At 44.3% G+C, this 14,536-nt stretch overlaps 1 protein-coding gene across 9 annotated transcripts in view; it reads left to right on the top strand.

Moving 5' to 3' along the window:
• Nucleotides 1-5,854: 5,854 nt before the first annotated feature.
• LOC117428127 (inositol hexakisphosphate and diphosphoinositol-pentakisphosphate kinase 2-like) overlaps nt 5,855-14,536 on the top strand; it is a 30,482-nt gene continuing 21,800 nt past the window's right edge. For 5 of the 9 annotated variants that reach the window (XM_034046767.3, XM_034046765.3, XM_034046763.3 and 2 more), the window contains exons 1-7: nt 5,857-5,981; nt 10,801-11,344; nt 12,618-12,813; nt 13,079-13,169; nt 13,637-13,722; nt 13,893-14,047; nt 14,333-14,434. In XM_034046767.3, coding sequence (XP_033902658.3) covers nt 11,195-11,344; nt 12,618-12,813; nt 13,079-13,169; nt 13,637-13,722; nt 13,893-14,047; nt 14,333-14,434 — 780 coding nt within the window. In that variant the 5' untranslated portion in view covers nt 5,857-5,981; nt 10,801-11,194. Of the gene's footprint in view, nt 5,982-8,005; nt 8,265-10,800; nt 11,345-12,617; nt 12,814-13,078; nt 13,170-13,636; nt 13,723-13,892; nt 14,048-14,332; nt 14,435-14,536 lie in introns of those variants that run through there. The other 4 variants (XM_058995380.1, XM_058995381.1, XM_058995378.1 and 1 more) reach the window with 3 other exon arrangements.

The raw sequence follows: 14,536 nt of genomic DNA, 5'->3' as shown, positions 1-14,536 counted from the left end.
ACACATACAGTTGAGAAGTATTGAGACAGGTGAGGTATCTATCTATCTAGCTAAATAAAGAATCTTTCCTCACTATGAATCTTGGAAATCATTCTCTTTTTTTAGTGAAATCTAAGGAGACCGGATTTGAGAAAGGCCCAGCTTTCCAGTAAAGCAGTGCTCTGAGAATGTGCTGGAGTTGTGTACATTAATGTGGGTTGTATTTTATCTTAATTAAAGAAAACATACACAGAAGGCACACATAAACACGCGTGTTGGGTGCATAAAAGGTGGACTGGAACATATAAATAAAACTAGATTAAGCACGATCCTAAAAGGGGAAAGGCAGCAGAAGGGAAGCTTGCCCACTGACAGACAAGGACCTCAATTGTAACGTTTTCATATTTGGACATATCCACGACGCCACCTTGACCAGATACATTTCACTTGTTTCTTCATAAAGAGAGCTGATGTCTTTTTAATAAGAGTTTGGGCTTTATTCCTCAGGCCCCCAACTAGGAGTTATTCCTCCCCCTTACTGTCCCCCCTCCCCTCACCTAAAACCCTGCCTGCAGGCTTTGAACAAAGAGCTCATTTTCCAGGAGTTTGGAGCAGGAAAAGATGATCCCCAGAGCAGCCGAACCACTGGCTCCAAGTCACCTCAGCTCGCTCCGCTCTTAAAAGAGAGAGGGAAGAAAGGGAGCTTGAGGAGTTTTGGGATCTAACTGCTGCCTGGTTTCAGCTTGGAGACATGACATAATCAGGCCCTGTGCTGCGAGGTGCTGGGGGAGGGGGGGGGGGAGTGTGTCCACAGGAACACTATTTCCTTATGCCAGGCACAAACCAGCCTCTCTTCTCTCAGCACAGAGCTGGAACAGGGGGCTGCAGTCTCACTACACTGGTCCAATTGAGAATGTGCTCCAGGAAGCACACGGCTGCTTACTGCCTGGGGATCATGTTTTTTTTTGTTTGTGTGTGTTGTGTGTCATTTACTGGCTGGATGACGCACGCTTATGAGTGTGTGTGTGTGGGTTGCTGTGTGCAGGTATGTGTGCTTTTTCTTTAAGAGGGTGGAGGTATAGGGGGTAGGTGTTAGTTTAATTTGTTCCATGCATAAAAAAAGCTTAAAGCAAGCTTGTTTTGTTTAGGTGTTCACTTACAAGTGCTGAACGGAATAGCCAGCGCCATAGCCCTGAACACAGAAGCCTCCACTTATTTCTAATCTGTGTGTGTGTGTCGGAGTGGGGGGTGGGGGGTGGGGGGGTGGGGGGGTGTAGTATGTTTGGAGCAGGTTAAAAATTGGATTTTCCCCAAATACCTACACTGTCTAGATGAAATCTAGTGGGTTAATACGCAAACGGACAGATTACATTGAGGCCAAAAATACTCTGTGGAACTGAATGCAATTATTGAATGCTAACACTGCATAACATGCCAAAAACGTAGCAATCTTTATCACATTTGTCTGTTTTGTTATTGGGTACTTTTTAAAAGCTGCTCCAAGGATGGTGGAGTTACTAATATTGATTACAAAATGCATTATTCAAACTCAATCATGGAGGCAAAGCATGGAGCAAGCTAAGCACAGTATCATGCATGAATCTGCTGACTCTTAAGACCTGTATAATATAGTTTATAGTATGGTTCTTTCATAAGCGAGATTATGAGACAAGCCATCTGAATACGGCAGCCAGCGTATGATTTATGAAGTCAATTTATTAGCTTTAATGGAAACTAGGGGATGTAAACGTCAGGTCAATATGCCTCACACGTGTTTCAGCAGAATCAGTTTGTCTTATTCATTTCTTAATTTAAAAGTGTAAAAAAGTGGTCAAAAAAATTAAAACAACACACAGACCTTAAGTAAACATTTGTAGCAACACATGGGAACATGTAACAAAATACAGTAAAATGGTTCTTATGTACCCTTTAAATGTAACGGCGCTTGTACAAAAATAAATGATTACATTATCTGTCCCGCAGGGATTCAAATCCCCAGCACAGTTTGAAAAGGGTTGTTTCAGATTCAACCCCAACTGACAGTGTCCTTTTAATACCTTGTGTTTGTCTTGTCTAATTTAATATCAACCTTTAAATGAGGTTTATATGCTTCTGTAGAACCCTTATGTATGGATGTGTATATTACTGTGATTTAAATTATGAACAGTACATAAAAAAAAAAAAAAAAAATTCAAGCCCTTTTTTGTATTTAAGCCACGTTTGGGGGTTTGATAAACAACTTGGCTTATTCATGCAATGAAAAAAAAGGAAGAAGAAAATGAATACAGCAGTTCTGTCCTGCATGAGTAATGTTTTTTAGGAAGGTATAATACTGGCATCTGTTTATGTGCCTGGTCCCCTCTCCAGTGCTCAGCCTGTACCTCAATAAAACACTGGTCCACTCTATGAACAGTAACATCAATTGAGGTGAATAGATCTAAACTGCCAGCTGTTCCCACTGACCCGCACGTCTCCTAACCCAGCAGCGTTTACAGGAGGCCCCTAAACGAGCTCCATTAACCTGCATCGGTCCTGCTCTGCAGGGCTGGTCACAGGTGATGGATGGCAGCTCTCACCTGTTTAAGTGTCACAATGTTTCCAGACAGACAGGAGGACACTTCATGGTCCCAGGCCTCCAGGACGGGGATCATTTAGAGTGCGTTATGAAACAAGACCCCTTTTTTATCTGCTCCCCTGTGTCTTCAATGGAAAATTATAAGTAAACCCTGGTCCTGGCTCCTGTGCATGTAAACTGAGTTGAACCTAAGAACACATATATTATCATCACAGGAGCTGTTTGGCTTTCTGCTCGATGTTTTCTGATGTTCCTCAAGGCATTCTGAAGGACAGCACTAGTGGAATGATGGAACAGCTTTAGAACTATCCTTCTGGAATGTACATCTATGCTGTCTGCTGCATGCAGAGAATGCACTCTAGCCATAGGACATGTGAACATATCCTAAACAAACTTCTACAGAAAATCCAGCTTTCTATATTTAAAAAAGTCTGTATCTTTCTATAGAAATCTATAGATACTTTTACCTTTAGTTTTTTTTTTTAATAAGGGTGTCAGTGACAGTTGTGGAAACAATATTGTGTTAAACCTGGAGTGGTCCTCCTGGACCGTGATTGGACACCCCTGAAGATATAGAGTATATTTGTTATATATTCAGTCTGCATTGTGCTCATCTGAACCCCAGTGGAAAAATGACATTTGCTTGACTCAGTGAAACGTGCGCACAGGCACAGGCACAGGTTTCAGGAAGAGCACACAGCCTGGATCCTCTTTCAGTGGGCGTCAGTCAGTACTGAGCATGCCCAGTGTGCAGTGTGTGTGGAGTTGGGCAGGTCTCGGGAGGTTTGTTCTCTCATAATGGGACCCCTTGTCCTGGCCTAACCTGCTCAGCCCCACCACCACCGCAGAGCTGCTGCTGCACAAATGGGAAACACATGTAGGGCCCTGGCCTTGCTAAGACAGGGAACAGTGCTGTGCTTGTGTCTCGGGCTGGGAGGGAGGAAGGAGGGAGGCAGAGAGGCTGCCTCGAACCCAGGACTGTGCTGAGGAAATGAACCTTAACATCTCCTACAGCGTGACTGCAGCGTTGTGTGAGATGAAGACCACTCGTTAATCTAGAACCTTAAAACAGTCAAAAACAAAAATACAAACATGAACTATGCTGCAAGATTGTAACAGGGAACAGATTCATACAACTATGAGTTAAGCATCTGTTAGGGGTCTGTAACATAATACCCTCCTCCCTTTTGAGGTGTAATTGGTTACCTTTGATTGTAATGGGATTTATAAATGCCCAAACAAGGATATCTATGATCTATCCCAGTGGTGGCTGTCAATCCCAGAAAGTTTCCTTTCAGCTTGTTTTTTGGTTGCTTTGTAGTCTGTTGTATTGTTTGTGAAGCAGCCAATCAAGGTAGCTTCTATTTAAAGGGATAACGATAGCCAGACATTTGCGTACAGCTCATTCGCTAGCCACATTCTCACTTCTCAGTTATTGCGTCGCTGTTGTTTTTTTTATTCTTTTCCAGCCTTTTGATTGGCTTCCAGGTGAAGCCCATTTACCCTGCCCCAAACTGGGTTTACTCATCACTGATTTCCTGTGTCTGTTCACATGCTGTAAGGCTCAGTGGGGTCCTGGTACTTGCAACAGAGGAAGTTAACTTATTGTGTTGTGGTCAGGAAAACTACATTTGAACCAACTCAAGGGGGCGCTGACAACTCTGATAGTCTCGATCTGTCTCTTTACCCACAATGCACTACTTCACTGGGCAGATCACACTGCTCACACTATGCCAGCCGCGGGGTCCTGTGCTGTAAAAGGTACTGGTATTATTATACCGGTAATGTGGGGCTCAGTTTCTGCAGTATACTATGGCAAAAGCACAGCAAAGGAGCCTAAAAAAACAGTAAAAGCAAGATAAAGTACAGACAAGCATGGTAAGAGACTAGCTGACTAATTATACAAAATGTATTAAGAAAGAAAATGAACACATTTCTTTCTTAAAACTTGAAGCTGAGCAATGCAGTCGTGAGGTTGAGTCTGCTGTCCTCTAGTGGTGGAAAGGAGTCAGAACCAGAGAACCAAAGACAAAACACCAAGACTGAAGTGCCCCACATAATCACGGTCAATGTTACAAGACTTGGTTTTAATCTATTATATTCTCTCATAGATTAGTTTTCTGGGCACTCTGCTTTAACAGAAGGCAGCCCTTGTCCAATTGTTTACAAGGAAAATAAAAAAAAGAGATTCAATCCACTACATGTATATGAGCATGTGTGTGCGTGTGTTTATACATGCATGTAAATAAGTGTTTGGGAGAGTAGTGTATGTACATTTGGAAGTGTGTGTGCGTGTGAGTGAGTGTGTGTGAGTGTGTGTGTGTGTGTATGTGTGTGTCTGAGTGTGTGTGTGTGTGTGTGTGTGTGTGTGTGTGTGTGAGTGTGTGTGTATATGTAACAGCCTCAGTACCTGAATGAAGAGCCTTGTTAGTGTGTTAGTGCAGGCTGCCTTGCACCCGGTTTATGAAAACTCTTTTCATAGGATGCACAGAAGCACACTGTGACCCCCCCCCCCCCCATAAAGCACTCTCTCCACAAACATCATATTCAATGCACAACCTTCTGCTATTTATCACAGCACCCTAATGAGGGTGCTACTCAAACTCACTTCCACACTGCAGATAAAACTGCTGAGCTACTGAAACCCACTACCTTCCACACTGCAGCCCAGCTCTCTAACCACTGAGCTACTGAAACCCACTACCTTCCACACTGCAGCCCAGCTCTCTAACCACTGAGCTACTGAAACCCACTACCTTCCACACTGCAGCCCAGCTCTCTAACCACTGAGCTCCAGTAAAAACCCAACTGTATAAATGGGTAATTGTATGTAAAATTAATTTGATATCTTGTAACAATTGTAAGTCGCCCTGGATAAGGGTGTCTGCTAAGAAATAAATAATAATAAATAAAACACTGCAGCCCAGCTCTCTAACTACTATGCTTTCTTTTGTATTTTTTTTATTTTGGAGGATGCAATCTAACCAACTGTTGACCTTTTCAGCTTCTGTATAGGCACTAATGTCAACAGAAATATCTGAAAATGACTAGAGCTAAAGGCGACGCTGAATCACTGTACTCCGAGTTCCAGTGCAGAGACGGAACGTTTGGATATGTGTTGGTTATAAGCTGTTTTGCATTACCATTTGGACCTATGACTGCACTACTTCCCTTCCGCCAGCAGATGTCTCTGTAGTAAAGTCATAGCGGCTCAATCTTTCCTTGTACAGGAAACTGCCCCCACGGCATCCACGGTTCTTTCTTGACCTAAATGGGCGGGTCTAACAGGCAAATCCTGCTCTCCTGTTGGTCAATAAACAAACTGATCAAAAATAACCCCGCCCTAATATTCGATTGTCCGCCAGGCAGGGTAGTTTACGCGAGGAGCTGTCAGAGAGGAGGAAGCGAACATAAAGTCATACAGTCTGTAAGTAAAAGCGCAACAAAACAAACAACGCATTGTTGTTTTTTTAACGTTTGATTGGCAGCTGTGTTCCGGGTGCAAGCGCTTTCTGGAAAACGCAAGTCGCTTCCTAGCTTGTTTTAGCTTCACATTGTAATGGATGAACTCTATCGACTTAGACAACAGGTTCCTCAGGTTTGTTATACACACAAGTCAGGTAGCTGCCGTACTGTACTGGTCTGGTAAGCTGTGGGACTGGAGTTTGATTATTATATTACAGGGATATATAACCGTCATCCACTCTTTGTAACGCATTCTTTGCGTTGCAAACACTGAGCCCCATAAAATAATTTAGTGGTCGAATCGCCACCTAATTAAAAAAATAAGTCCGGCAGCCAATCGGTTAACTGGCGTTTCGATTAACGCGTTTAGATGAGACTGGCATTGGTGCATCCTAACCCCGTGCTGCCGAGCGGAGCCTCTCTCCCACTCAAACTAGCAGCACTGCTCGCTTTTATTCATATTTTACCCATACACACCAGGAAAACCTCTATAAGTTGGCACATCTGGCTTGTTTTTCAAGAGAGACCGAGGAAACACAGTAGACAAATACACGTTTAACATGATCGATTCTCGCACACATTTTGTTACAGGTCATAATCCCCCAACACCATAGCACCTCAGTCCCATTGTTAGAGAGGATGGAGACCTGCGTACTGCAGTCAGTCCTCCCCCCAAAACAGCTGCAGAGATAAGAGCCAGGCAAACGACCTTCTAGGGTTTCTAGCAGTAGCGTGTTATGCTGTTACTGCATCTAAAATAGTTTTGTGATTGTTCTGGCTTGACTTTTAATTATTTAAATACTGTTGGGCTGTAATATTTCCAGTGGGTATCGGGTCCCCAGTGTAACCCAACACCACCGGGTATGGTTGTGAGACCCAGTACTGTCTAACCAGGTGCCTGTGAAGTGTTCAGACTGTAGGCAAATGTACAGTATGCAAAAGTGATTCATTTGCACATGACGCCTTTGTGAGGATTCCTTAGCCCACCTGGTCGTGTGCTATCTGACCCTGTCACTGTCCTACTTGTTTTGTGTCATGGATATTTATTTTCTGGAAGGTGACTTTTTGGCACTATGGAGGAAGGGCAGTTTTCTGGGGGGGGGGTTGCAGTGGGTTATTTTCGAAGCCAAGACCTCAGCGTGGATCTTAGAGGAAACAGGAGCATTGCATTCCTGGCATGAGGTAACTGCGCTGAGGCCCCACAGCCTTCCTCCCATCTCTGCCTTGTATACTTTTAAGGCAGCAGTGCTTTCTTGCCAGCGCAGAAGACAGCTGTAGTGAGAGGGGATTGATCGGAATGGTCAGTCTATCTAGCAGGGATCAGTCAGCAGGGCAGGTCCCCTGGCTGCTGTGAGATAGAGCACTGAAACCCAGCAAGCATGTAAGGGCGGATTTCAATTGTCTGAACAAAGACGGATCGAATTACTGACACCATGAAACTAGTCAACCTGATGTTAGGTGAACACCTTCATTGTATTTTGTATTATATTTAGTGGTGTTAATTTGCTGTGTTCAAATCACACTGGGAATATTCACCTTTTATGATCCAGTGCAGGAGTGCCAATTCTTTTAAAGCTAATGATGTTCTGGTAATAAAATAAAAAATAGATTCCTAGAAAATCTTTGGACTCTGAACTCAGATAAAACTCCTAGTATGCTTGTGTAATGAAACAGCAAAGTAGAAGAGAGCAGTGATCTTATCACAAGTAGAGCAATTTGAATACATTTCAAAACTCCAGTACAGTAAGTTAACCTGGATCCATCATTAACTTCTGATAGCAGCTCAGAACACTTCCAGAGCACAGAAAATGTTTTGCTCTAATAGCCAGGGCTAAGTTCATTGCTGACCATCTTTTTTTTTTTTTGAGAGCTGGTTATAATTTCACCAAGCTTTGCAGGTTTCTCTTACATTGTGTTGATTCAACAAAGCGCTTGATTGTTTTGCATCTGTACAGCTGAACTGGCTGAATGTGGAGAAGATGACACGATTTGGAGCAAGTGTAATGAAGAGAATGAAATAGATCACGCTAATGCCTGTAATTAGCCTGCTATGTTGCCCTGAAAAGGTTTGCCCTACATACTGTACAGTACATAGGGGCTGCATCTGGTTTGAGCTGGAGTAGGTGTCTCCTGTACCCAGCAGTGCTAGCTCCTCACCTGAGCTGATTGATAATATGACCCTGCCTGGACTGAAGAGTGAGAAGGCAGACCGACAGCCATACTCCTGAAGATCCATGCCACACAGGTAGGACTTGTGAATTAGAGCAGTGGTCTTCATTAAATACATTATGGAGGGCAACATTTAAACAGTAGTAAGAAGAACAGCCTTTATATACTCACATTTGTAATGTCACACTTTTCTATTACGAAAGTCACTGAATCTTGACCACATCAATCTTTCTGTAGCCATTCAGTAGATCACAATAGGGGAGGTTTTTAGGCTGGTTAAAGTGCTTGCTTCTCAGGCTAACTGTGTGGGATTTGTAAAAACTAACCACATCAGCAGCAAGCTTAAAGCAAACTAGACAGGCTCCTAGTTTAGTTGATCACATTGTGATAATGTGCAAGTGACCTTTACTCAGGCAGTCCACCGCACCCTGCTATTCTGAGATCCTCTGTTACGAGCAGTTTGACCTTTGGAGGTATGGAATTGTATCTGCTTTTATACTGAGCATAAATGATCAGATTGTTCGTGCCAGTGAAAAGTGAGATAGCTGACAGTGCAGGGGATTCAAGACCCAAGACAATGAAACGTGAGACTTAACCTTTTGTCTGTCTGTCTGTCTGTCTGTCTGCGCACAGCCAGGAATACCATGTGTAATGTTTTTAGTGTCTGCAGGGGTGGGAACGCCATGATTTGTTGACCCGTGTGCATGGAAATTATGTCTTTGTCCACCCATGCACTGAGCAGAAGCTGGTTGGTTGGTTGGTTGGTTCAGTAGTGCAGGGTTGGGTCATGGTGCTGCCTGCTCTCTGAGGTTGAAATGGGGGTTGGTTGGTTCAGTAGTGCAGGGCTGGGTCATGGTGCTTCCTGCTCTCTGAGGTTGAAATGGGGGTCGGTTGGTTCAGTAGTGCAGGGCTTGGTCATGGTGCTGCCTGCTCTCTGAGGTTGAAATGGGGGTTGGTTGGTTGGTTGGTTCAGTAGTGCAGGGCTGGGACATAGGGAACCAAGGTTGTAAATAGATTTGAGGCTCAAAAAAAAAAAAAAAAAAGCCACAATGGTCAATAATTGATTATTCAATGAATTGTTGCATCAAAAATGACCTTTTCTGTGACTTTGTTTGTTTTATCCTCCAGCCATGTTTCAGAACTAGTTACAATACTTGAGATACTTTTGTTCTAGTCCATGTTTCTCTGCTACTTGGTTAATTTGTTTATATTCTCTTACCATTTCAAACCCATTCGCTTTGCTCTGAAAGACAGTTTCCCTCCCTGTGCTGAATTTGTTTTTGTCAGTGTTCTTTTGGGAGTTAAATCAAGAATCAAGCTTTTCTCTTGAAACAGGGTGGTCATTGTTGTGGTTCGGAGCTGCGCTATTATAAAGAGAAACTTCAGCAACACGTCACGCATTGACGATGTTCCACAATCCAGCGCAACGCCCCAAATAAATTCAAAACAAGCGACTTTCTTAGGTAACGTTTGGTGTAGACTTGCAAAAGTGAACTAACTGTGTAGAACACTTGTAGCACTGTGTAGCAGATTAAATCTAAAACTACAGGTAAGGAGGAGCACCCACCATCATGTCATGAATACTATATTTACATGTATGATGAGATCCTGCTTTAACTTGTTTTCAAGCAAGGCTTCAATTACATGAATACAGTACTTATTTAGGGAAAGAGCTGCTTGTGTATTTATTTTAATTACAAGGGGGAGAGGGGTTAAACCATCACATCAAAAAGTTATGCAATAGGAGTCAACAGTTGTGTTTTTTTTTTTTGTGGGCTAAAATCTTCACGCTAGCATTGAGTGTTTTGAATGCTCATGTGGCTATCAGTTGTTGTGTACGTGTTTGAACCATGTGGTTTTGGGGCATTCCATGAATAGTGTGCAGTACCACACTAATGACAAGCCCAGAATATATTGTGCTGATGCACCGGGGGTCTTAGACTTGGCATTACATTGGCATTGATGGCTAATCCAGTACAGTCTTGAGGCCCTTTTAATCTTACACAGTTTTTTTTTTGTAGGTGTCCTGAGGGTTGAAAGGGTTAAGTCGTATTGTTTTTTTTTTTTCTGAGGGGGAATGCCGTTGTTGTGAAGCAGGATTCTCCCTGTCTGCACTGGATCATTATCTGGAGACGATGTGGATCACTCCTCATGCTCTTAAACCAGGAGCTATTCTGTTATGTAATGATGGGTTTTGGCAGACGAAGCGCCTTCAGTTTCACATTGCTCATCTGTTTGGATAGCCGTGGTGAAAGACAGTCAAATCTCAGTCACGCTACAGCAACAGCTCCTGTTCCCTGGGCTTTGAGCCACGGCTTTCAAAATCCTAAATGTGGAATTTCCTTTATACAGTATTTGCAACCATTTGGATAAAAAAAAAAGAGAGTACGCTTGAATTCTGAAGTGCTGTTATTATCTTCATGATTCATGTGTGGCTTTGTTTTTTTTAATTGGTATTTTTCATCGACTGTAGGTATATTTGTTGTAACTTGCTGTTGCTGCAACTTGTAGTATCCCCAGTAGAACTTCACTGAAAATAAGACGTGTGAATGTAGTCTGAGTTAAACATTTCAGACCTGTGACATATATAATATATTTTGTTCCCCTTGCAGGTTCGGGAACATCGAGAGCCTGTGATGGTGGTTGGTGCAGCGAGTTCCAGGGTTCTTTACTCTTGAGCAAAACCCTGGGGATTTCTTTTTTATATTCCTGGCAAAGAAGCTTGCTTACGTGAGAAGAGACTGCTGAGTCAGAAAATCGCCTAATTACAACCCCTGTTAAAGCCTGCCTCCTCCAGCCCGCCCTTCTCTTCCTGGCTGTGGGGCTTTTAACCCTCGTTTCTCCTGCCCTTTCGTTTTCGTAGTTTTTCAAATCGAGTAATTCCCGATCGCAGCTCTCTCGTTGGCTGTTGTGTCTCGGCCAGGCCTCGTGCCCGCGCTCCTCCCCCACTGTGAGTTGGCGTGCGATGGCGCGGCGGGACGCTGACAGTTGCCGCGGTGGGCTGTGATGTCAGCGCCCAGCAGCCCCGGCGAGAGCCAGCGCGCCGCTCCCAGATTCTTCGTGGGCTGCGAGGACGATGAGAGCGAGAGCCTGGGGGACACTGCAAGCATGAGGACAGACGTGGAGCTGTACGAGTGCAGTGAAGAGGAGGACACGGTGAGAAAGGGGGGCATGGGGGGAGTATGAGCAGGCTGGAGGAGACATAGTGAGAGAGACTGTGGGGAGAGTGAGATGGGGGTTAGAGAGGGAAGACATGAGGGTACAGGACAGTGCATTAGGTACAGTTTTATGAGAAATCAGGAGAGAGGAATGGGATGGGAGCAGGAGAAGAGGGAGGAGAACTAGGAGGTGAGAAGGGAATAAAAGCACAGGAGAGGGAGTATTGGGACAGACATGAAGGTGTGTGAGAACAAGGAAAAGGGAGATTCGGTGAGAAATGAGGCAGAATGAAATGGAAGGGGAGGGAAGGGGAGGGGAGGGGAGGAGTGCATGAAAATGAACATTAAATGGCGTCCTTGCTTATTTTTGATGTTCCGGGGGATGCATGTGTTTATTTTATTTCTGTAATGTTGTTTTCCCTATTTTGTTGTGTTCTCGTTTTCATGTGTGCTACTGTCGCTGTCTAGACATTGCAGTCTGTATATCAAGGTTAAGGAAGAAATAAGGATGTCAGGGGTCTGGAAAGCAGTAACCTTCTGAATCTGAAAAGCAAGTGCATTGAAAGAAAACATACAATCAGGAAAGGGTGACTGTCATGTGTGTGCTCTTTAATCCTTAAAGCATCAGAGGGAACATCAGGAGCATGAGGGGTAACGCAGGGCTGCTTTTTTCTATTACTTGTCCGTTCTGGATATTCAGATCCTCTCCCACACTATTTTGGCTCCTCGGTCATCACACCAGTGATGGTTTTCTTCTTGGAAACTGAGGGATTAAAGTTCACTTGAGAGAAATTGCTCCATGTGTCTTTAATTGGGATTAATGGGAGCAGACAGTTACGGGGGTTGTAACCTCTCCTAATCCTGTAATTCTCTGGGAATTGTGCGGAAATGGATTTGTGATTGACTTTGGAATTAATCAAAAAATCAATTGCCTGTCTTTCATGCCAACAGGATCTGAGAAGCCCAGTGGTTAGAGTGCTGGGCTGCAGGTTGAAACACAGTCCATTGGAGTTGCACGTGGATTGAGTTCTAGGGTTCAGTGTGGAAGGTAGTGGGTGTAAGTGGCTCAGTGGTTAGAGTACTGAGCTGGAGTGTGGAAGGTAGCTCGGTGGTTGGAGCGGTAGGCTGACATGTGGAAGGTAGTCTGTGTGAGTAGCTGGAGTGATGGGCAGCAGTTTGGAATGTGGTTGGTTCATGTTGAGTTCTTCTTGGTTCGGGTTGCTCTTGGGAACTGAACCATGGTCCTTCTTCTTCTTCTTCTCCCCTCTCAGCCCCCGGAGAGACAGATTGTGGTGGGGATCTGTTCCATGACGAAGAAGTCCAAGTCGAAGCCGATGACTCAGATCTTGGAGCGGCTCTGTAAGTTCGAGTACATCACTGTGGTGATCTTCCCCGAGGACGTGATTCTCAACGAGCCCGTCGACAACTGGCCGCTGTGCGACTGCCTCATCTCCTTCCACTCCAAAGGTAGGGTCATGTGTTTGTTTGCAAAACTGGATTCTGTTTTCCCTGCTCTGCTGATGGAACCACAGCATGCAGAGATTACCTTCTTGGGCAAAGTACCCAAACCAATACTTGAAATTGTGTGGGTCATCTTCCAGTTGCAGCAGCACACAGATTGAAGGAAAATACCAAATATACTTTACACGGTCATCTTCATGTTTGCTTTTTGTGAAAAGGATGTGTAGATCTATTATTATTATTATTATTATTATTATTTGTATGTATGCAGGCTTCCCTCTGGACAAAGCAGTGAGTTACGCAAAACTGAGGAACCCACTTCTCATCAATGACCTGAATATGCAGTACTTCATTCAGGACAGGTACTGGACTCCAGCATCACGCAGTGCTAGTGTTGCCTGCTTGTCAGAGCTGAGGGACTAGATTGCAGTGTGGCCTAATGGTTGAGGCTAAGCGACCGAGGGGCAGTGTGGCATAGTGATTAGAGCTAAGGGACTGGGACTCCACCAGGTATATTGGTATAGAGGCTACTCTATAATCCGTCGTGTATCTGCCCGTCACATGTCCTCCCCAACCGTTTATCTGCCACGAGCAAGCTGTTCTGCAGCGCTAATGTAAAATGTGTAAAATGGCTATAGGAAAGCGAAAGCGAGTTGTGCTTACAATTGAAAGTTTTTTAAACCTATGAATTTTGCTACTGTCCCGACGTATCAACTTCAACTTCCGTCTCGATCTCCTGCCTGTCACGTTTGTGTTGTGTTACGTGTGAACGGTTTGGTATCCCTTTTATTTAATTATTTGACCCCCCCCCCCCCCCCCCTCTCTGCAGGAGGGAGGTGTACCGGATCTTGCAGGAAGAAGGGATTGACTTGCCACGCTATGCCGTACTAAACCGGGACCCAGACAAACCAGAAGGTCAGTGCTGTTCACTGTAATCCGAGATTTATTTTGGTGTCCCTTCCAATATTTTATTTTTTACCTGTGCCTTTTAAAAAGTGAATGCATGAAAGCAGTGGATAAAATGATTCGCTGAGACATGCCTGGGGCATTGCTGTGAATCTCGCTCCCTGTATTTTCCTGCTCAGAGTGTAACCTGGTTGAAGGAGAGGACCATGTGGAGGTGAATGGAGAGGTTTTCCAGAAGCCCTTTGTGGAGAAGCCAGTCAGTGCTGAAGACCACAATGTGTACATCTACTACCCCACCTCCGCCGGGGGAGGCAGCCAGCGGCTCTTCAGAAAGGTGGGCTCTCCCTGGCGTCTGCTGGGGCTCTCGCTGTCACTCACTCATGTTCCTGGTCGCCTCTCGCTCAGTGTCTAGCTGTCTTTCACCACTAAGAGCAATATTGTTCTCTCCAACAGCTTGTCTGTCCCAGGTTATTGATGGAAATATTATATTTGATTTACAATATTATTATTGGGTAAAATAAAACATTTAATTCCCTCCAAACGATGTTGCTTGTATGTTTTATTTGTGATCCCCTATCTCTAATGCATTAACATGCAGCGTGTGCTCGTTCCTGTGTAGATCGGGAGCCGCAGCAGTGTGTATTCTCCAGAGAGCAGCGTGAGGAAGACCGGCTCCTACATCTACGAGGAATTCATGCCCACCGACGGGACTGACGTGAAGGTACAGTACTGCCGGATCACTCTGCTTAAATACACTGCAGCATCATCAAGATCTATGTGTAGTCTGAACACAAAATACAAAGGAAGTCAGTGTTTCTAATGA

This window comes from Acipenser ruthenus, chromosome 21 (assembly GCF_902713425.1).
Source record: "Acipenser ruthenus chromosome 21, fAciRut3.2 maternal haplotype, whole genome shotgun sequence".
Classification (NCBI taxonomy): Eukaryota; Metazoa; Chordata; class Actinopteri; order Acipenseriformes; family Acipenseridae; genus Acipenser; species Acipenser ruthenus.
Note: the sequence above shows the minus strand (reverse complement) of the source record. Positions and strands in the feature narration are given on the sequence as shown.